Source organism: Hyperolius riggenbachi, chromosome 3, assembly GCF_040937935.1.
Source record: "Hyperolius riggenbachi isolate aHypRig1 chromosome 3, aHypRig1.pri, whole genome shotgun sequence".
Lineage (NCBI taxonomy): Eukaryota > Metazoa > Chordata > Amphibia > Anura > Hyperoliidae > Hyperolius > Hyperolius riggenbachi.
This window is the reverse complement of record NC_090648.1, coordinates 445,547,691-445,571,945: the sequence shown is the minus strand read 5'-3', so window position 1 is coordinate 445,571,945 and position 24,255 is coordinate 445,547,691. Positions and strand designations below refer to the sequence as shown.

The 24,255-nt window shown below is 43.0% G+C and overlaps 1 protein-coding gene across 2 annotated transcripts in view; it reads left to right on the top strand.

The window, feature by feature from the left end:
• Positions 1–23,552, top strand: part of ATP10B (ATPase phospholipid transporting 10B (putative)) — a 312,037-nt gene extending 288,485 nt beyond the window's left edge. For both annotated transcript variants that reach the window (XM_068277816.1, XM_068277817.1), the window contains 7 exons: positions 1,128–1,204; positions 4,554–4,679; positions 7,755–7,955; positions 9,213–9,293; positions 14,728–14,832; positions 18,464–18,648; positions 20,768–23,552. In XM_068277816.1, coding sequence (XP_068133917.1) covers positions 1,128–1,204; positions 4,554–4,679; positions 7,755–7,955; positions 9,213–9,293; positions 14,728–14,832; positions 18,464–18,648; positions 20,768–21,164 — 1,172 coding nt within the window. In that variant the 3' untranslated portion in view covers positions 21,165–23,552. The remainder of the gene's footprint in view (positions 1–1,127; positions 1,205–4,553; positions 4,680–7,754; positions 7,956–9,212; positions 9,294–14,727; positions 14,833–18,463; positions 18,649–20,767) is intronic.
• Positions 23,553–24,255: the final 703 nt, after the last annotated feature.

Here is a 24,255-nt window from a genome sequence, read left to right as displayed (position 1 = left end):
ATACCGAATTTGTTAACTTCATTTCAGGATTCATCAAAGTTATCTACAGCTGTTAGCGAACATTCGTTAACAATTCGGTAACGATTCGCTAAAACGGAAGAAAGTGCAATTCATGAAAAAGAAAGTGGGCGTGGTTTAGCGTTACATTTAGGATTAGTTATCTCCTTCACCACTCTGTCGTTATTCCTGTCAGATCATTGCTGACAGAGAAGATGGAGCCATTTGAAGTGGTTATGTATCAGCTGAGAGTGATTCAAAGGCGCAGAAGGGCAAGAATAAGGTCTGCAACCATATAAATTTGTAAGTGAATAGATTTATTTGCTATAACACGACATCTGCATTTCTCTTGAATCATCTTGTAAGAGAACACAGGCAGTGCCAGGGTTAACTATTTTTGCTAGCTGCACTATAATTTTTTAGAAAAGGCTCCTATCAAATTGTGGGATTGTCTTAACCACTTCCAGAATCCTGGTCCAGGTGTTAAGCCCTATTCAGAATGTTGCTACGTAGTGCTCAAAGGACTGCCTTTTACAAACAATTGCCTTGTGTTAAATTACCGCTGTAAAATGGAAATATCGACACGTTACCGAATGGTTTACCGAATTGTTATCGAATTCACACCGAATGCCAAAAAACCTTGATGAATACAACTAGAAATCGCTAAACTTCGAATTCGGTAATTTAACAAACTGGAAAAAGTTATCTCAAAGACAATGATGAATCGAGGCAAAAATCCAACAAAGGAAAACTGACTGTCACTAGATGGCGTTGTTGCAAGATAAAATCTGGCACAGCGTCAGCCCCTTCAGATAAAAGAGCTGAGATTCACCCAGGTTGCCTGCGTCAGAGGCAGAGCCCTTAACCATTACGCTATATACAGCCGCCACTGAAGAAAGGGGTGACAACCCTCCACCAAGGGTGGACAATCAGCAGCAAAATTGATGTAATCGAGGCATCAACAAGTGTGAAATCTATTAAAACCGGTAAAAATAAAAAGGTAGTGGTGGACTTGCCTCTTCATTTATGACCTAAACAGTCAATTTAGGAAAAGTTTTTTATTTTATTTACTACTTTAAAAAAAGACTCCAAAAATTGAGTTTCTAACTCCCCCATGTCTGTTTTTTAAGGTGATGGAGCCAATGATGTCAGCATGATTCAGGCTGCAGATGTTGGCATTGGAATTTCAGGACAAGAAGGCATGCAGGTACCTGGCAAAGACCTTCTGCTTTTCTTGCTGTGCAATCTTTTTTTAAGACCACAATGAAATAACAATTTGAAGTTGCTATTGATGTGTTATTGACCCTGGTTGACATTTCAGTAGTGCGATTTAGCAATAAGAGATCTAGACTGACAATTTCCTGTATTTATGTCGTATTTGTTTTACCTGAAAGGGAAGCTTCTTTTTAACCACTTCCATAACAGCAGTCTCTGGCCCCTTAAAGGGAACCTAAACTGAGAAGGATATGGATTTTTCCTTTTAAAATAATACCATTTGCCTGACTCTCCTGCTGATCCTGTGTGTCTAATACTGTCAGCCACAGCCCCTCAACAAGCATGCAGATCAGGTGCTCTGACTGAAGTCAGACTGGATTAGTTGCATGATTGTTTCAGGTAGGTGATCCAGACACTACTGCAGCCAAAGAGATCAGCAGGCACGCCAGGCAAATGGTATTGTTTAACAGGAAACATTCATATCCCTCTCAGTTTAGGTTCCCTTTAAGGACCATAGCCTGATGTTTGACGGCTGATGTTGATGTATGACGGCAGAGCTCCCTGAGCCAGTCAGAAGCCAATTTCATTGGCTCCTGACCCTGTGATCAATGTGAATGGCTGTGATTGGCTCACAGTGATCACGGGGTCAGGAGCCAATGAAATCTGCTCCTGACCGGCTCAGGGAGCACTGCCGTCACACCGATGGCAGAGCGAGGGGGCTGCAGTGGCAAGAAGGTGGTAGCGATGGGAGCATGCGGCGGGCTAATTGAAATCTATGTGCCTGCAAGAATAACCGGTTCCAAACAGGGGGTAGATTTCAGTCACCACAGTCCGCTTTGCCACAGACATTAAAAGGAATGTGACGTGAGAGGAAATACTAGGCTGCCATCTCCATTCCCTTATTAACATTGCCAGTTGCCTGGCTGTCACGCTGAGCGGTTAGGCTCTAATTGTTTTTGAGTCACACACCTGCAACAAGCAATGCAGCCAGTGGAGTCAGACCAGGGTCAAAGCATCTGACCTGCATGCTCAATTCTGAGCCAGTGACTTAAAGGGGACCTAAACTGAGAAGGATATGGATTTTTCCTTTTAAAATAATACCAGTTGCCCGACTCTCCTGCTGTTCCTGTGTCTCTAATACTTTCAGCCACAGCCCCTGAACAAGCATGCACATCAGGTGCTCTGACTGAAGTCAGACTGGATTAGCTGCATGCTTGTTTCAGGTCTGCGATTCAGCCACAGCTCCAGCCAAAGAGATCAGATATTTTTACTTGCGTATGGCATTTTCCAGCCCTCTGTCTGCTCCATCATTTCCTCCCGGTCCTCTCTGTTGTGCTGCTGTAAAATCCGGTATCCAGCTGGGTTGTGGGCCACTGCGCATGTGCTATTACGGGCCACGTGCCTCCTCCTTCACACTCCCATTCCTGGGGGCATTCTTCACAGGTGCAGGTCCAGTTTTAATGAACTGCACATGAGCAAAATGCTCCTAGTTACAGGAGGCTGACAGTGGCGCAACGGAAAACAACCAGGAGAACAATGAGGAAGAAGACGGACAACATGGGCCTGGGAGAAGCCATATTTAAGTAAAAATCCTTTTCTCCATTTGTCTCAGGTACAATTTAAAGGCAGAAGTCAGGGAATTGGCATTGTTTATAAGAGAATGAAGATGACAGCCTCTGTATTCCTCTCATTTCAGTTTTTCTTTAAAAAAAAATTCTTCTCTGGCTGCAGGATGCTTATTATGGGCTGCCATTTTTTGAAAGCTTCCCCCAGCAACCTATGGATCATGATGATATCTAATAACTGCAATAAATCCGTGTTGCTAGCCCCTGGGTGGTTATATAGTATCAGTGTCATCCATTCCTAAGTATGCAGGTGGTTTACTTCAAGACTGAAGGATGCAATAGCAAATCTGTTTCTGTTTCCTCGAAGCGCCAAGAGTAGCCCTTGATAACTATTGTTTGCAGAAACGTGTATTAAAAAGCACTGGCGGCACTTGTTGTCTTCAGTCCCCTGCCTGCACTCCTAGATACTTGTACTGCAAGCTAGAACAATTCAGAAGGTCTTATTTGTGCACTTTCAGCCTAATTCTTCCTTGACAAGACACAGAACATTTATATCGCCCCTTTCTCCTATGCGTCCTGCAGCCACTAGGATGCGCTCTGTAGGCAGTAGCAGTGTTGGGGAGTTTTGCCCAAGGTCTCCTTACTGAATAGGTACAGGCTTACTGATCAGGAAGAGCTGAGCTTTGAAACCTGGTTCTCCCGTGTCAGAGGCAGAGCCCTTAACCAGTACACTATCCAGCCACTATCACACTCTTTCCTCCCCAAGCAATGCAGCAGTCTGTACCAGGGCCACTGTGCTTGGGAAGGATTTAGACTAGGAGAGTGATTGGTAATTAATAAGCTGATCACTGTACTGTTTGGTTAAATTCTCAACAAGGGTTCCCTGGGGTTCCTTGGCCTTTTCCCCCATCGTAGGGGAAGTATGATAGAGCACACTAAAATAAGGGATACAGTAAACAGAAGCACTAAATTGGGGGTCAGAATAATAATTAATACATTAATAAAAAGCCCTAGAATAAGGGGGACAGTATTATAAGGGGTACTGTAATAGTGGGTAGTGATGTAAATGGCCACAACTACTTTTGAAATCCATGCCTCTTGCAAAATAAATGCAGAGGTTCCCTGAGATCCAAACATTATTTGCAGGGTTCCTCCAGGGTAAAAAGGTTGAGAAAGGCTGGTCTATAAATATAGTCAATGATGCAATTTTTTTTTCTGACTTGTGTGTAAATGTAATAAATGCACTTTCTGTGTAGCTTGAAATTAGGCCAATCAAATTCACTTCCTGCTAATTTGTATTGACCTATTCCAAGCTGCAGAACTGACGTGAGGCGGTTTTATGATGCATGGTAGTGCGTGCTATTGCGTGTCGGCGCCTGACATGCGTGGCGATACAACCACTGCCATTCCTCTGCATTTAAATTGCATCCTAATGGAAGTCGACGGTGACAGATGGGATGCCGAACTGCTCAGCAAACGAGCAGTTCAGACATCCGGGGAAAAGAGGCCTCAATGAACACATTAATAATGTTGCACCTTTGTTTTCCCAATGAGATGAGGTATTAATTAATAGGCAGCCCTAGGTTTTGCTGCACATCCTATGAACTTTTTTTCCCCAATCTTACACCTCAGTTCCATCCTGTCCATCATGCAACCAACAACTGTAATTCATAGTTCTTTCAGCTTTACGTACCTTATTTAAGCTTGGCATAAATGTGATCATTATTGTCTGTATTATCGTTGTCATCATCTGAAATACACATTTCCTGTTTCTAGGCGGTGATGTCCAGCGATTTTGCTATATCCCGCTTCAAGCATCTTAAGAAGCTTTTGCTTGTCCATGGACATTGGTGCTACACTCGACTGGCAAAAATGGTCATCTATTTCTTCTACAAAAATGTGGTATGTGTACCAAAACGCTTTACATGACTTTCCTGTCAACCTGATTTTTTTATTTCCCTGTATGACAGCTTTACTCTGAGAGACCAAAATATTAGAAACACCCTCTGATAACGAGTTGGTCAACCTTTAGCTCTAATCACAGCCGATATTCTTGGCATGGACTCAACAAGATGCTGATACCGTTGCTGAGGATTGTTTGCCCGTACTGACATAATGGCAGCTCTGAGTTGGGTCGGATTGGATTGTGGCATTTCCATGCTTCAAGGTGATGTTTCAACTTCATCCCACAAATGCTCTATAGGATTAAGGTCAGGGACCTGAGCTGGCCATGGAAGCACTTTAATCTCTGATTGATGTTCCTCAAAACAATTTGAGACCAATCAGGTATGGTGGTATGGCCCCCACAATAGACGTTTTTTCTTATTTTTCTGTTGTGATACCGAAGGCACTCATGATGGTTTTCTGCTGCTTAAGCTATCCTTTGCAAAGTCCATCTTGTTGTGCATTGGGATATGCTCTGTGATGCACCTGCATTGAATTCAGCTGTAATTTGTTGTGTTGTTGCCCTTCTGTTGCTGCAGACTATGCATGCTACTCACCTTTCACCTCTCTTGTTCACCATCCTTTTTTCACCAGAATAGTCCTTATAACTAGAAGGTTTTTTTTTTCTTAACTGCCACTTTCTAAACACCTGAGTTACTGTTGGGCAAGAAATCCTAAAAGTGTCATAGTTTCAGAGATGCTGGCACCAGCGCTTCTTGCACTGACGATCATCTCTTGATCAAAATCACTTGAATGTTTTATCTTACCCACATTGACATTAGCTTCTGTGATAGAACTGCGTCATCTGAAGCTGAGCGTTCCTTAGGGCCTGAGCCCCCTGACTCATTTGTGTCCACTTTTCAATTAGACATCAATGTTACAGATGCTGAAAAGTGGACAGAAGCGGACACCACTGCGTCGCGGGGCTCAGGCCCTTATAAAAACAACTCTGCATTGTTCCGTCACTCTGCGTCACTGTTGGACTAGTTTACTTTCAAATAAGGGGTGTCTCTAATTTATGGCCACTCAGTGTATATATTTATTGAAATAATCATGAAATAATATAAAGTAAACAGGAATTCTATTTCAAGCTGAACATCAACAATCAATCATTTCTTCAAACAGTCCTCCGATCCATCAGCACACAGTATGTCAAACTCATCAACCACCCGGAATTCATAGTGAGGGGCTTTTATAAATGTCCTCTAGTCCGCAAACACACCTGAGGATTGTCGGCGCTCAGAAATGTTTTGATTGGAGGAAATGCCTACGGGAAACACCTGTATGAAATTATTTGCTAATGATGTACACCTGTTTGACACGAGAAGACAAATTCCTTGAGCTCTGCATTATGCATAATCTCATCATATAGCTTCTAATTGATGATCTCATCCATCAGATTAAGTTAGCGCTTACAATTTGCATACACATCACATTATTTATGATGCTTATAGTCAATCTTCACAAACATTGTTAATACATGGAACTGCGTGAAGATGCCACATAAACTATATTAGCTCACGGCTGTCATGGCAACTATTAATTTCTTCACGATGCCTTTTTGTTATTTTTATCTCGAGCTCAATCAAAGTTTCTCGTTCAACGTTTGATAATGTAAGTAGGGGCATTACTGCAAAAATGAACCTAATTTCAAATCATGAACAACAGAAGCCTAAAAATGAAACATTTATTAGACTTCAAGGTACAAGTGCAAATGAGAAAATACAGCAAACACTAGTGACATATTATTATGTAGTTCTATAGTGCTGACATTTTTTGCAGCACTTTTCAATTGGTGAATAATTTATATCACTAACTGTCCAACAAAGGAGCTCACCGTCTAATGTACGGCAGCACGGTGGCATAGTGGTTAGCGCTCTCGTCTTGCAGCGCTGGTTTCGAATCCCAGCCAGAGCACTATCTGCATGCCGTTTGTATGTTCTCCCCATGTCTTTGTGGGCTTCCTTCGGGCATTCTGGTTTCCTCCCACATACCAAAAAACATACAGATAAGTTAATTGGCTTCCCCCTAAATTGGCCCTAGACTAAGATACATGATGCATACATAGTCATATGACTCTGGTAGGGATTAGATTGTGAGCCCCTCTGAGGGACAGTTAGGGACAAGACCATAGATATACTCTGTACAGCGATGCAGAAGATGTTGGCGCTATACAGATACTAAATAATAATAACAATGTACCTACCATAGTCATAGTCTGTAGCCTTATACACCTGCTAGACTTAATTAGTCCAAGGTGACCATTTGGGGACATCTCCGTTTAGAATCTAGCGTATATACAGGGGTCCAAAGAGCTCGCATAGATATCCAGCACACTCGATTCTTAGCAAAACCTATGAACGAGTTAATTACTCCCCTCTTTGCCCCACCCACTGGAAGCTGCTCTATCATGCTTCATGCTGTTGTCCCACCTCCTCTCTCCATAGAAACAGTACACTCCGCCCACGTATACCCGACCAAACTGTCTGTCTAGTGCTTGTTCACCGCAGTATTACCAGAAGGATAGAGATTCAACTTTATTGGCGACACAAATGGTGTGTGTATGCACCTTAAGATCCCTCCTATAGTCTCTGGCCAATGTTAGGAGCAAGGCACTTAACCTATGAGTATATTTTTGTGATGTAGGTGGAAACTGGAGTACCCAAATGGAACTCATGTAAACTCACAAACTACATTCAGATACTGTCCTAGCTGGGAGTGGACATTGGATCTCCAGCTCTGCAAGTTGAGTGGAGAGCATATGTACCATAGTTTGTAGTTAATATTGTTTAGTTGTTTTTGCACAAAGTTGACACTATCTACACTTTGGAGAAACCGACCAGATTTTCTTGCCAGAGAATGTTTTTTGTGGTTACTTTGACAGACTTGTACTTTCACGAGATCAGTACTACAAGCACTTCTGTGGGGATTGATTATGGCAAACATATAAGGTTACTGGAGTGAATGAGTTACCTCAATGCAAATATACTGTACTTATGTCTGTATTTTTTGTTTTTTGTTTTTTCTTGCCAGGCTTATGTCAATCTGCTGTTCTGGTTCCAGTTCTTCTGTGGCTTCACAGGAAACACCATGATCGACTACTGGCAGCTGATCTTCTTTAACCTCTTCTTCACCTCCGTTCCACCACTCATCTTTGGCGTAATGGACAAGGATGTTTCTGCAGAGACCCTCATGAGTTTGCCAGAACTTTACAAAAGCGGTCAACGTTCTGAGGTACAAATCGGTTATTTATAGATTTCAAATCACTTCCTAACTTGTTGTAATGATGTTTAATTTTGATATTATCAGTCTACAAAGAGAGAGAGGGGATTGCTTTTTAGAGGGTGTCACATTCACCTTTAATACTATGCCAGTATGATTTTGTGTTTTGCTTTGAGCAAATTAATATTATTTATATTTACTATTAATGCTAAGGACTGCCTACTGTAAGTGACAGCAACATAAGAGAAAGGGAATTGATAGTGCATCTTACAAGTATGTGGACACACATGCATTATACATTTTACAGTTTTTCGCAAATAGTGGTCCTTTAAATAGCCCCATCTTGTCTAGCCGGTCACACCCACAGGAACTTCATCACAAAAGGAAGTAGGAAGCTGTATTCCTTCCTTTCTTAGAACAGTAGAGCAGGTGCTCAATCCCAAGCTCAGCAGCCACTGTGCCACACAAAAGAAATACACACAGAAGTCACCACAAACAATTATATCATAATCCATTGACCCATAATTCATTGGCATAAAATCCCCCCCCCCCCCCCTTTCGGCAAAGCCGCCATGGCATTTTTTTTTATAAAGTCTGCCAAGTTCTGTGGCCACCCCCACCTGATTTCCGCAGCCTACCCCCAGCTCAGCAGCAGCAGCCTAATTTGTGGCTGCTGAGCTGGGTAATGAGCTGCGGCAAGCAGGTGGGGGTGGCCACAGAGCTTTGGAAGACTTTGGGAATATGGCTGCTACTGTCTCACAGATTGAAAGGGGCAGAGTTTCTGTCAATAATCAATTACGGCTGAGTGATTAACCCTACCACCCGCCGATCCTTGCAGAAGCTTTCTTTTTTACACTGGAAGTACTTTTTAAATATTAGAATTTGTGTTTTTCTTAAAAATAAAAAATGGGCCATGGTTGTTTTTGGAGTAAAGTATGATAATAATCTTGTCTGGACAGTGCTCCCTAGTGGTGGAGTTCATAACATCAGCTTCCAGCTATTTTTCTCGAGATATGGGTAAATTATTTAATGAAGTAGATGCCTAACTGTAAAATATTTTACATTACCTTTTGTAGTAGTATTCATTGGGAGGTGGGGCTTAGCCTATAGTGGGCACGTATTTGGAGTATGATTTGCCTATAGCTAGAATCTATAAGGAATCGTTCAGCTTTTCTTTAAAAATATTACATCTTTTGCTATTCATCAGTTTGTGTAAAAACATTAACATTTTCTGTATTTTTCTCTTTTTTTTTTTTTTTTTTTTTACAGTCGTACAAGATGTCTACATTTTGGATTGCCATCTTAGATGCCTTCTACCAAAGTCTTGTTTGCTTCTTTGTCCCTTATTTTGTAAGTGACAGTTTCCTTGTTTGGGTGAAAAAAAAATGTTCTGTATAAGGCCTGAATTTAGTTTACACATGGTCTGTTTTGGTCACACATTACGTGGTATATAATTTTAACACTAATTTACATAACTTTAACAAATTAAAGTGGACATGAACTCTTGCACAGAACTAAAGAAATACATAGAGAAATGCACCCTGTATGTATTTAGAGAGTTTAGCCTGTTTAATGTCCCTCATTTGTGTGTAATCACAAGTTGTAATCTGATCTCTCCCCTGTGTAACATGACTGCCTATGGCAGAGATGGCAGATAAGCCCATTTGAAATCACAGGCTAACAATATGTCTGCTTCCCTGAATCAGGAAGTAGAAACTGTGCAGATTTATTGCAGGATTTGTATCAGCTGTAACATAGAAACATTTTTTGTTAAAAGGTTATTATACTGTTGCTTATCTTTTAGAGCAGAGAGGAGTTCTGAGTTCAGGTCCGCTTTAACATGTAATCCTATATCTATGCTTTCCATTATTGTATGTTTTTGTAATTTGTACAGTGCAGGGGCATACCTACAGGGTAGCAGCCCCTGCGGTCGCAGGGGGGCCCAGAGCTGTAAGGGGGCACCAACTACTACTTTATTCCCTCCAATAAAGAGGTCCATTCTTCAGATCGGGTGTTTTTGTGGCTATACTTCTTATAGATTGGAAGATTATGATGCTCATACTTGTTTTATGACCCTTGTAGGATGAGCTCCCAGTCTGTGAGGGTCACAAGGGGTAGGCAAAAAAAGGTGTGAACATGGGGGGCTCTCCATCAAAGTTTTGCTGGGGGGGCCATGATTGGTAGTTACACCCGTGGTACGGTGCTACGGAAGATGTTGGCGCTATATAAATAAAAAACCACATCCTGCTCCCCCAGTTTTTGCTTCAAAAACAAACTTCGTTCAGTTAAGGCGGAAATGGCTGAACCCAATTGTATTCGCACTACTGCGCAGACACAAAGGACTCGCGCCTGTGCAGTAGAGCGAATCCAGTTGGGTTCAGCTATATCTGCCTTAACCCGAACGAAGAGCCGCTAGTGCGCCTGCGCAGGATCGCGAGAGGTAAATATTTACATCACCGCTCTTCAGTGGTCCCGGCAATTAAACGGAGGGACGAGGGGGACCGGGGAAGCCTCGTTAGGATCCAGAGGCCCTCCCGAGATGAGTATCCCCCAGAGGAGGTTTTTTTCATTACAGATTTTCTTTAAAATGAAGCATTTAAACGGATACTGTAGAGGGGGTTGGGGGAAAATCGGTTGAACTTACCTAGGGCTTCTAATGGTCCCCCGCAGGCAACCTGTGCCCGCGCAGCCACTCACCGATGTTCTGGCCCCGCCTCCGGTTCACTTCTGAAATTTCAGACTTTAAAGTCTGAAAACCACTGCGCTTGCGTTGCCGTGTCCTCGCCCCCCCCTGATGTCACCAGGAATGTACGGCGCAGGCACAGACCATACTGGGTAAAAGCAGTACCCTCCTGGTGACATCAGCGGCAGTGAGGACACGGCAACACAGGCGTAGTGGTTTTCAGACTTTAAAGTCTGAAATTCCAGAAGTGAACCGGAGGCGGGGCCGGAGCATTGGGGAGTGGCTGCGTGGGCACAGGATGTCTGCGGGGGACCATTAGAAGCCCCGGGTAAGTTCAACTCATTTTCCTCCAACCCCCTACAGCAGGGGTCCCCAACCTTTTTGAGCCCGGGGCCCCCTATACCGACCAAACTTTTCTCTGGGGCCCGGGTGAGGGGGGCGGGGATTTGGGGGTCGTGGTTAGTGGCGGCGGCAGTCCCCCTCCTGCCTTTTTTCCCCCGATTGTGAGTGTAGTATATACACTCGGCCCCTTAGAAAAACTGCCCAGGGACCACCAAGGGGGCCGCGGCCCCCAGGTTGGGGACCCCTGCCCTACAGTATCCCTTTAACTTCAAAAAATAAAATAAACCCAATTACCGTATTCATGTACCTACAGTCCGTGCAGTGAGAAGAAATTATAGAAGTGTCCAAAAAATAATATATGGATAATTGTTGGATCTGTGTCCATTTCCACTATTACATTTTACAGATGTTTTACCTTAGATATTGCAGATATTGTTATGGATGTTCTGTGGAGTTATTTATGTAGCTGGTTTAGATACATTGAGTTCCTGGCAGTGCCTGGACCCAGCCCGCTGGCATAAGCACTTGGGGACAAGTGCTCTCTTATAATGGGTACATCGGTGTCATAAAAATACTTATGCACATCACAAAGACTGTTAGCACTGGCTATTATTTCATTAAGGTCATTTGAAATTGCAGGGAAAAAAAAATCTAATGCAGCCTGAATATTTCAAGTCCACAGAAAATACATGCGGATACAGGGAATTGTGTTTTAAAAGAGGACTCCGGAGAAAACCGTTACTCATAAACCTTTATATGTTTTGAGATTTGCACATGTATAAATCATATGGTTACTGAAGAAATTCACTGCTCTGTGTTTGTTTAGCCAGATTAAAGTGTCTAATTAGTTCTTATAAGCACCTGTAAATAGATTGCAGGAGCACTGCCTAGGCAGCTCTCCCTGTACAGCAAACACCGAGGCCTAATTCCTTCAGTGCTCCCTGCAAAATGAAACCAAGTAAAACGTCAAGTTGTTGTTTTTGGGGTTTTTTTTGTGATCCACAAAAATTGCATTGAAGACATATTTTTTTGTCCATTTTTTTGAGTTTTGGTCCTCTTCAAGTTGGCACACTTTGCCTGACTCCAGAGCCGGGACAAGGTCCTCCAGTATCCAAGGCTGAGACATCAAAGTGCGCCCCTCCATCCCTTCCACCCCAGCTGTCACACACTGATTGCTATTAGACTAAGAGGGCCACAGGGCCCACAACCTCCCCAACACCTTAATATCTAGTTATATGGCTTGCAGTCACTGCCATGTATCCCCTTTTCTTATTTCTTTCTGCTTCAAACACAATTAGGAATGACAGCTGAATGAATTGTGCGCCCCCTCCTACACTGCGCCCTGAGGCTGGAGCCTCTCCAGCCTATGCCTCGGCCCGACCCTGCCTGACTCTCACCTTTTTCAGACGGGAGGTTTAAGGTGGTGAATTCCCTGCCTGTCGCCTGCTCCCATGCAAATGCCAGGCACAAGGCCGGCACTCTCAGCACAAGCAGTGGAGAGATGGCGTCCGCTTGTCGGGCATGATAAACTTTATGGACAAAAAAAATGTCTTGACTGCAATTTTGTAGATTGAGTCTAACCTTAGTTGTATGTAATGGCCACGCAGCCTCCTCAGCAGATGCCATACTGCCGATGTGTGATTGAATCTACCCTTCACAACTCCTTTCCCCCTCCAGTTTGGCCTCATACACACACTAGATGAAAATTGGTTAAGGCGGCTGAAAACAACCAACCTGGTGGATCGCTTTGGACAAGCGCCAGCTTAGCGCATTCACCCTGCACTGTAATGTCATTCCTGCACCACCCCGTCAGCGTGTCCCCCCTCCCCCCACCTAGCAACAGAACACGTCATTAGCCTACAAGCTAGCGACAAGTCTGTACAGCCTCGGCCCTGTAATATCACCCCAGGGATCCCGGCTGGGCATCATGCCTCCTGCATGTGTACAAGGCTTAACATTTGGTGTTAATGAACTCAGCTGAGCAGTTGTGCACATAGTCTTGGATCCACTGCAGGGTCCTTTAAGAAACAACATTAAACTGGTTTAAAAGCATCTTGCAGGATATGTAGATTTCTTTGCAACTGTCTACCTTTTTTAACTTAATGTGCAGAGCCTGTGGATGCTGGCAAGCTTCCCATAGATGGCAATCAATATGTAATCTTATCTCTGAAGTACCTGTAGCGAGCAGTGGGAATAATTTATTCTTTTCCTTTTGCCAGACGTTTTACTCGAATGCGAGTTTTGTTAGAATTCTCTTTGTTTCCTCGTTTTGCGTATATATTGTCAGATTCTCACACTATAGTGCCAAAATCATTAGCACTGAGGAATTAGCCCTTTCTATTTATTGGCTCATAGTAAATGCTTATGTTTTTCTAAAACATGTTTTTTTTCTTCTTTCTTGTAATTAAGTTCTTTTTTCTTTCTTGTAATTAAGTTCAAGGAGTATCTGCAGTTTCCCAAAGATTTTCCAAGTCTTCTTGCATTGCTTTTTGCATACAGTAAATACAGCTAAATGTGGAAAACAAGACAAAAACAAATAAAACAACAACACAGAAAATAGATTTTGGGGTCTCAAAATTGCGAGAATGTGACCTTAAAGAAAACCTGTACTGAAAAAAAAGTTCCCCTGGGGGGTACTCACCTCGGTAGGGGGAAGCCTCTGGACCCTATCGAGGCTTCCTCCGTCCTCCTGTGTCCCATGGCGGTCTCGCTGCAGCCCCCCCGGAATGCACAGCCGTCAATTTGTCGCACTGTGCAATATTTACCTTTTCTGGCTCCAGTGGGTCGATGTTGTGGCTCTTCCCACGGAGATAGGTGAAAATAGCCGATCTCCATCGGGTCCGCTCTACTGCGCAGGCGACTTGCGCCTGCGCAGTAGAGCGGCCCGACGGAGATCGACTATTTTTGCCTATCTCCGTGCAGAGAGCGGATTCTGCACCTGCGCTGGAGCCACGGAGGTAAATATTTACATCGCCGCCACTCCGGGAGGATTTTGGGACCGAGGAGGACGGGGGAAACCTCAATAGGATCAGGAGGCTTCCCCCACCCGAGGTGAGTACCCCCAAGGGAGGTTTTTTTGTTACAGATTTTCTTTAAGGGAACCCGAGGTGGGCATTTTTGTGAAAATAAAAATGCTACCTGATTCAGATCAGGTAGCCTCAATTACTGCCATTCCTATGTCTCACCACAGAGCAGAGTGCAGGGAGGCGGGGGAGAGGCAGAGCTGCCCAATGATAGCTAAAGAAGGACTGCCCCCAGTGGGCGTTTTTCAGCAGGGCCTCTCCTGCAAGGGACGCCTCTTCCCCTCAAGATTGCCGACAAGCTGCATGTTGGCAATTTGGGAGAGTGACAGCATGGCAGAGGGAGAAGAGAGCGGCGCATGGGGGATATAGAGGCATGTCATGGAGCAGGGAACATGCCTCTGTGTCCTATTTGCCCCCCCCCCCCCCCCCCCCCCCCCGCCTTGGGTACACTTTAGTAGTGCAAAGTGAAGCTGCCATTTCAGCAGTGCACACGGTCCTCTGCTTTAGTTATGGCCTGAATGCTGCAGTAGCAATGAACTCTCTTCCCAATTCCATTATATACTGTAGGTAAACACACTTAGGGGAGATGCCAAGTAACGCTAGATGGGTGTTTCTCTGAACTTTTTCATTTAGAAGATATTCCAACAGTGGTCACTGTCCCATTTCTGTGGCTAGGGTTGCACATCATCCATAGCTGTGCATCTAAAGGCTAACCAAATGGTTTATTTCATTCTAGACCTACTGGAAGTCTGATATAGACATCTTCTCCTTTGGCACACCAATCAACACAATAGCACTGTTTACAATCCTCCTCCACCTTGCTATTGAGATAAAAAATTGGGTAAGTTAAAATGACTACTAATTTGTGATCTGATCTTTTTTCTAGAAATGCAAAAGTATAGTAATATTGTACGTGGTGATTTACTAATGTGTCGTGCAATGGAGTGAAGTGTGAGGATATGGCAAATCTCCCCTCCCCCAAACATTATTTCCCACAATGCAACAAGGCTCCCACAGTGTGATGTCAGTACCTCAGGGCTGTGAGGCCCTGACATCACACTGTGGGAGGGGTTTCATCACAAAATAAGCCATACAGAGCCCCCTGATGATCTATTTGAGAAAAGGAAAAGATTTCTCATGGGAAAAGGGGTATCGGCTACTGATTGCGATGAAGTTCAATTCTTGGTTACGGTTTCTCTTTAACTTTTGGCTATGCAAATGACAATATCCCTCACTTATAACTAATTCCATTCATAAAATTCTTGCAGGGAAGACTACAGCTTCTGAGTGCAGGGAATAGATAGTAAAATGTTAATAGTTCTTAATATCAGACACTAAAAGACTGTTATTCAGCTGAGGCAATAAAACATTAAACATACTTTTTTAGCTTTTAAAGGGAACCAGAGACGAAGCACCCTTGTGTATTTTACCATATAAATCAGTGGGAACATTAGAGAAAACACCTGGCTCTCTTTTTCATCCTCACTGCTAAAAGTGTCTGTTATCAGCTGTGATAAGAATCCCGGACTGAGCATTCAGTCTGGCTTTGCAGGGAAAAATTATAGCTGAGTCATTATAGCAGAGCCACAAGGGGGCAGGCTTGGGCTTGAAAAGACACCAGAGAAGACAGACTCAGCTATAATCTTTCCATAGCAAAGCTAGACTGAGTGCTCAGTCCGGGATTCTTATCAGAGGTGATAACAGTCAGATTAAACAGAGAACAATGAAACAAAGAGCAGATTAGGTGTTTACTGTCATGTTCCCACTGATTTATAAGGTAAAATACAAGAGAATGCTTCATCTCTGGTTCTCTTTAAACAGAAAACAGAAAATATTTCTAAAATACTTGATGCCTGCACAGAAAAGGGTAAGATTATTTAACGTGACCCCCAAACTGCCAGTTTGGCACTAAATATCTGCTTAAGAATTTTTTAAGCTGATTAATTGTCAGTATTGATTTCTACCATTGGCTGTTATCGATCTAAAACTGTAGCATGCATCAAATGACATAACTTCCAAGATAATTCATTATTGGATGTCAGTGCAGAGCTGTAAATGATGCTGTCTAGAAAGCATGACCCTGCACTAGTAGGGCCTTTACAGAAGTAAGACACTGGGTTTGATCATGGCAAAACTGGCCCTAATTGTTCTAACTGCAAAGAGGTAAAACAGGTAACTTAAAGAGGAACTCCAGTGAAAATAATGTCATAAAAAAAGTGCTTAATTTATACAAGAATTCTGTATAAATGATTTACCCAGTGTTTGCTCGTTGTAAAATCTTTCCTCTCCCTAATATACATTCAGACATTTATCACATGGTGACATTTTTAGTGCTGGCAGGTGATGTCACTGGAAGGAGATGCTGCTTGTGTTTTTTTGGCAGTTGTAAACAGATGTTATTTCCCACAATGCAACAAGGCTCCCACAGTGTGATGTCAGTACCTCAGAGCTGTGAGGTGCTGACATCACCCTGTGGGAGGGGTCTCACCACAATATCAGCCATATAGCGCCCCCTGATGGTCTGTTTGTGAAAAGGAATAGATTTCTCATGAGAAAGGGGGTATCATCTACTGGTTGGTATAAAGTTCAATTCTTGGTTTTGGTTTCTCTTTAAGATCTCAACATGGGAAAATGTATAAAATAGCGCTAGATAGTAACACAAAACACTACATGTAAAGTAGCCTCTCCAGAGTCAATCAGAAAGAAGCATTTATTATCTCAGCCTTGGAGAATTTCGATTTGGTGCTTTATACAAGCCTTTGTCAAATTCAAGGCTGGATTTATACTTTTTCCTGCCCCTTGGCCATATGTGTTTGGGACCCCCTTCTATGTGCAGCAGCACCTTTCCCTTTCCATGTGTATCAGCAATGCAGGCAGCCCCTCTCTTTCATGTACATCTTTCTCTGGCATCCACCTCAGTTTTAATGTGTTGCTCCCCATTTGCAGCCTTCACTTTCATATGTAGCAACCTCTATTTCATGTGTAGGTACCCCCTCAGGCTGCAGCCGCCCAAGGCCTAAGCCTTTGTGGCCTTTCCAGAAATCTAACACAAGTCAAATTTGGCACCGCGCCTACTAAATTGATGGCTGCATTGTCTTCAGCCCCTACCTGCTCCCGACAGCACTCATTTTAACATAATTAGGCTGTAGAAAGCCAACAAGACTAGGAGAGAGTGGATTGTCCCCCACCCCTCACTCCACCACCAGCCTAGGCACCCACGTGGCCAATCAAAATCGCAACCCAACCTGCCTGCATCACTTGAAACTAGCCAGGTAGATTCAGAGGGGAAGGGAATGGGGGGGGGGGGGCAGTGGGTGTGGTTCCCTTTCCACCCACATGACTAAACACAGTCCTGCACTGAAGCATAGGCAGGCTTATAGTCACATGGCCTCGGTGTGTCTACAGTCACTTCCATTGCGAGAAGGGCTTTTGACTGATGAGTGGCTAGGAACTGATGCCTTTAGCCTCATTTTATGAATGAGCACTAAAAGGAGGATGGTAAAGCTGGGCTGTATATTGTACACTTTTAGTGAGCACTGTGTGGGTTTTACATAGGGCCACTTTAAAGAGGGAATGTCAACCACAAAATCAACTTCCATTTACCCACTGTGTTTATTATGTAGTCTGCATGCAGTTTGGAGTGCAAGCATTCCAATATAATCATAAATGTGTCTGCTGTAATTAATCTTATTTTAGTCATCCTGGATCTTTTCTGGAACATTGCAGAAGAGAGGGAAGCTTGTTCTCTCCCCTCCCACATTCCTGCTCCTCACTAATTGGCTGAGGGCAGTTCAGTGTGAAAGGAGGCTGAGAAGGGAAATAGACCTCACCCTTCTGCAGAACCTGCTGAAATACTATATATGCTGTGGTCACATGTGTTTACAAAGCAAGCTAGATATGACAATGCAATTTCTAGGAGAAAAAAAGGAGTAAGGGAGGAAATTACATCAGGAATGGCTTCAGTCACAGGCAGTAAAGATGGAAAATGCCTGAAACAGGCTTTTTTTGTTTACTATATAAAATCCCCTGAAATAAAAATGTGAACAATACAATAGATATGTTACGTAAGTAGAACAAATATTTATCTACTTATATACAGTATGTGCTTTTTCCTGAGATAGAATGGCTGTCCCTGCTGCTTTAATTTACTCCATACCATTATTATTTTTGTTCTCTGATCCTATACAATAAAATCTAACTGTCCCTGCGTCATTCGCTTTCCCTGTCTGTCCGACCGAAGCTTTTTTGTACTGCGCATGCGCGCAGTACAGAAAGCCGTTGGGATGGGAGGTGAGGCCAGGGAGCTTGGTGGCCGTGTGCGCGCATGGCGAGCAGGCGGGTGCGCGCGGCAGGCACGCGCAGTTAAATCACTACCTAGAGCCCATTTTTAAACGGGCTTAGGTGGCCTAGTAAGTTAATAATCTTTTAAATGTATATATATCCTTTTCTTATACCAGCTTGTTTATTTACAGACCATTGTGCACTGGATCACAATTATTGGAAGTATCGTTGTCTATTTTGTTGTTTCACTGGCATATAGTGCCATCTGCGTATCGTGTGGGGTCCCAAGTCCCTACTGGATCATGGAAAGGCAGATGTCGGACCCTACGTACTATTTAGTCTGCATTCTGACACCTCCTATGGCTCTCTTGCCAAAGTAAGTTTGTAATTGATTTTGCTTTTCAACTACGTTGCTGCCTGTATGAATAGTATAGTGAACACCAGTGGCATAGAAATAGTAGGCGCAGAAGTTGTGACTGCAACAGGGCCCCTGAAGCTGAGGGGCCCAAGTGGAAGTGGAAATTCCGTAAGAAGTCCTTGGGCTAGACTCCCTAACAATGCATATAGTGCAGTGTTGGCTAACCTTGGCACTCCAGCTGTGGTGGAACTACAAGTCTCATGAGGCATTGCAATACTCTGACAGCTCTAAGCATAACTCGGGGAGGCAGAGGCATGATGGGATTTGTAGTTGTGTCACAGCCGGAGTGCCAAGGTTAGACATCACTGCTATAGAGCGTGCCCTTGTGGGTACAGCTCTGGTGCTTTGAGTCCACCAGGAGAAAAGTACAAGAAAATTATATCTTGTCCTGTCTATACAATGTTGCTGAGGAGGCCCAGTGGGAAATCTGCACAGGGCCTAAAGCCCCATCTACACCATACATTTTTGTGTGTGATTTGATTCATCTGATCGATTCGATTCAATCCGATATGTCCAATCAGGAATCGATTCGATTTGCCATTGTTTTGCAATGGCAAATCGAATCCAATCCCGATCAGACATGTTGAATTGAATCGAATCGATGAGTCGAATCGCACAAAAAATTGTATAGTGTAGATGAGGCTTAACGCCATTATGCCATTGTTTGGTATTTAAACTTTTGTCTGACCATTTCCACTAGAGCACAGTACAGATGGTAATTGAGGTGCTAATAATCTTGAACTGATGGATATTTTATTTTAATTTAACCACTTAAGGATCGGGCTGTTTCTGTGTGATCTGCGCTGTGTGGGCTCTCCAGCCCGCAGCGCAGATCATGTGCAAGGCAAGGGCGATCAGACCCCCCCCCCCCCCCCCCCCATTTTTTTCCCCACTAGGGGGATGACCTGCTGGGGGGTTCTGATCGCCACCGCTCCGTGTGGCCGAGTGGGGGAGGCTCCTCAAAGCCCCCCTCCGCAGCAGTTTCTGTGCTCCCTTCCTCTCCCGCCCTCTCCCTTTCCCTATATGCTGCGCAGGACGGATATCCGTCCTGCGCCGGATAGGATAGGCTCTAGCCTATCAGATGCCGGCGATCCTCCTTTATGGCGCTGCTGCGCAGCAGCGCCGTATGATGTAAACAGCGGGGATTTCTTCCCCGCGATCGGCGGCTCGCACACTGTTCACGGAGACACCCTCCGTGAACTGGCATGGAAAGGCCGCTCGAACGAGTGGCCGTTTCCATGCAAAACCACAAACGACCAGCCGCCGCCTATCGGCGTTAGCTGGTCTTAAGTGGTTAATGAAAATGCATACAGTTTGGAAATGGGAATAGTGGGAACAAGTCGAAATTTTTTTTTCAAAAAGACCTTCTAGTTTTTGAGAAACTCTATTTTAAAAATGCAAAGGAACAAGTTTCCTTTGCATCTTTCCTTTGCATTTTCAAAATCGATTTTCTCAAATCTACGAGATCTTTTTGTAAAATTCTTTTTTGTTTACTTATTCCTACTATTGCCCTTGACATACCTAGCTATTTTGGTGATGATAGCATGCTTTGCTATTAACAGCTAAAGTCAGCACAAAATCACATGAAAATTACGCAAAATTACGAATGGATTACATGAAATCAATTGACTGACTAAATTGTACGTAATTGTGAGAATTTACCCATAATTTTGCAGAATCGTGATTAGCAGATTACTATCATCACTAGCTGTGTATTGGTATGTAACCCCAGTACCTTGAACACCACTCAAATGGTTTTAAAATCTGTTAAATGTATGCTGTGTTTAAAGCTTTAGACTATATTTAAAATTTGAGTGTAATTCCCCTTTAATTATTAAGAAATAAGTTTTGATCAGGATGATACCATTTCTGCTACTGATACTTTCATTATTAAAGAATTTTTTTTGAAAGTTTACCTTTTATATGGCCACCATAATGCTATTATTAGTAGCCTGGCTGTAAACCGATGGCCAAATCCCCTATCATCTGTAGCCAGGTCTACATTAGCCACCATTTTAACATGATGTATTAAGATTACTGTTTGACTTGTGCTGTAATCAGTGTATTCTTCAAACAGGTATTTAATAACAGCCATACGCGGTACTTGTGGAGTGAGTGCTACTACCAGAGCTCATAAGTTGGATAAATTAAGTCAACAAGAAAGAGAACTAAAAATACAGGAATGGAGAGAAACCAGTAAGCATGCAGCATTGGCCTCCAATCCCAGCAACGCAAGCCTGAACAGCACAAGTGGTTTACCTGGAACTCCAGAGAGGGTGCTTCACAATGTGTGTTCCCCCAGCCACGAGGACAGCATCTACAACCCCCGTAGAGAGGCCAACACTCCAAGGACAACCCATCCAAGACCCGGAGCTGTCCCACCAGCCAGAGGTGTGGCAGATCTGCTGAGGGACGAAACAGATGATTTTTCTCGATCCAATCATCGCCGATCGATAAGCACGGTGACTGTATAACAATGACAATTATTGGGAACGTTCGAGACTCCCAGTGTGGTTGTATAGATTGACCAGCTGCTGTTGACCCATATTGGGAAATTTTATAACTGAGGTAGATGCTGCCTCCATTGCTTCAACTGTGAAGTTACTTCGGACACGGCACATAAACTTTAATTGACTGGTGCAATACGGACCTAATTTTTTTTCTTTTTTTTATGGATGGATGAAATCTGTGAACTTCTGTATTTATATAATTTTTTCACTCTAACTTCATGAACTGCTCGTGGTGAGTGATGGGTAGAAGAATGGGCTACAGGCGTCTCCTGCTTAATTGTTGGATGTTCCATTGTGGTTTCCTTAACAACCAAAATTGAGAATAGCAGCACACGTACAATAGCAGCTCTCATTCTGTTCTACAATGCCTGACTTATTTAAAGGTGAATTCCACTTTGGCTTGTAAAGAAAAAAATAACCATAAACCTACATGGTTGCTGCATAATGCTTTTGGCAATTTAATGGTATTAAAAATAATCGTTCTATTTCGGTCTGCAGCCAGCTAGGAATTTCCCAAAAAGACAGGAAGCTCATATTACGCTTCCTGCTTGCAGCCATAGCAACAGGACTCCGTACACAAGCAGCCGACTTTGACACTCCCTTTAGCTACAAATATTTTGAATTTGCTGTATTTTATATGCAGATAAAAACAAATTAAGGAAGATAAAATAATGTTTGGCTAGATCTATGCAATGTACACAAATGAAATTAAAGTATCCTCAAAACATTGGATTTTCTCAACTAAACTGGAATTTTTATTAAACAATTTCAAATACCATTAACTGTGCTATTAAAAATGTCTTCTGGTAAGTCTACTCTGAGCTCTGAAGGAAAGGGGACCACACTCCAGAATAATGAGGTGGCACCTCTTTAGCTCCTTCAGAGCTGGAAGCAACAAGAGTAGATTTCCTTGGTGCTGGCATTCAGGTCCATAGCTAATGGGAAGGAATCTTCAGCAATTACATTACTGCTGCTATAGTTGGAGATTTAAGGAATTTGTAGACTTAATACATGTTTAAACCACAGTTGGGAATGGGGGTTACAGTTGTATGTTTACTGCTACACTCACTGTAAGGTTTTAAATCAAGAGATATACAGTATGTAAGTCTTTTCTGTGTGTGGTATCCATTTATGCCAGGTTCTGAGACCTTCTAAAGTCATGTCCTGTGCTTCCTGTGATTACCAGAACCCGGAGAAATGGAATGGTCCTACAGAAAGACTCCTATGCTTAAAGTGACTGTTTATGGTGTGAGACTCAAGCCTGAGTCAAGCCCGCCCCCTTCCTGCCTCACTGAGCTCCTCCCATTGGCTAGCTGTCACTAGATTGGTGCTCACTATAACTCCATCATCAGTATCACATGACTAGATGCTGAGACATATCTTAACCCTTATCCCCTTCGTTAAGCTGCTCCAATTGGCCGACTGCCACTACACCGGTGCTCACTAACCATATCACCTGTATCACATGACTAGAAATGGTGACAGCCAGGTGGAGCAGAAAAGTGAGGGAGGAATGAATGGGCACAATTTATGGCTCTGGTCCGTGTGTCACTCCATAAACAGTTGGACAAAACTTCACTGTCCATTAGTGTGTATATGTACAAGGATTTAAAGTGTCATGGATCAGTACTGTTTGTAGACTAGGCAATAGTTATATAAAAAAAAAAAAAAATAACCTAAATATCTTCTTTGTTTTGCCACCAGAAAAGTGGGTAAAAATGGTAGGATTTCTAACTTGCACACTAAAAATTTGCACATTAATCAAAAACTTGAATTGTGTTTCTCTTAGAATGTATGAGTATTTTATTTAATATGTTTTTAACTGTCTTTTGAACACAACTATGCATTTAATGCTGAATACCAGAGTTTACAACTACAATACTTCTACTACCAGTTTAACTGGTTCAGCAGAGAGTTCAGATTATCAATGTGAACCATACCAACTCCATGCATACTGAGCCTCGCTTATTTCATTTGGGGTAACAAGTGTCTGTGTTGCCAACAGACATTAATCATATTCCAGAAACTGTATTTTAGTCGGGTTGCTGGGGGCAAGAATGTCCACTCCACCACTGTCCACATTATTCCACTCCACGCCAAAAATGTATCCAGTGCCAAGCGTAGAAAATATTGCATTTTTCAGTATACATAGCAAATTTCAACTTCCATTTTTGATAGTTCATCTATTACTATTGTTTTTTTTGTTTGTTTTTTAAATAATTAACAATTTTATCACTCCGAGCTGAAAAAACAAACACTGTATATAGACATAATGTTCTATTGTTATCACTTTGAATGGTTAATTTTATTTTTTGTTGTTTTCATTACATTAAATATATTTGTTTAATTCTTGCTTCCTCTTCATCTAGTCTGTTTTAAGGACTTGCATACATGGATCTTTGAGTTCTGTTTGCATTCAGTTTACATGCACTCCATGTCCCAGCTGTGCTAGTGGGTAGCCATAGATAAAGGTACACTAATAAATGCAGTAGATCTACAGGGGACTTGCAACCGACCTGCAGTTCAACACCTGTTCAACTGACTGTGAATTGAACTCTGTACTGCACTAACTCATGGTCTGAAAGTCAGTATTTCTACTTTGCTCTTAAAGATAACTCACATCTTTAAAGCTACTATCCCAGATTTTTTTTTAGCAGAACATCACTGAAATGGTTAAACAAAGCACTTTGCTATTCTTCAAATCCGCAACCAAACTGGAGTAATAGTATCTATGTTTACATTCCAATGTTGATACATTTGTCTGTAACAAGTAACAAACACTCTCTGAGAAGCTGTCTCTACTTCAAGAGAACCCGAGGTGGTTTCTAAGAATTGCTATCTCAATCCTACCTAAGTTCCCCCTGCGCTCTGCTATGTCCTCATAAATCACAGCCGCTCTGTCGACATGCAGCGAGCTGTGTTTACCTATGTAGTGTCACTCTCGCCGCTCCCCCGCCTCCTGGATAGCTCCATTCCACCGCCCACGTCCCTTCCCTCCCCGCTGATTGGAGGGAAGGGAAGTGGGCGGGGACCGGAGCTATGCAGGAGGCAGGGG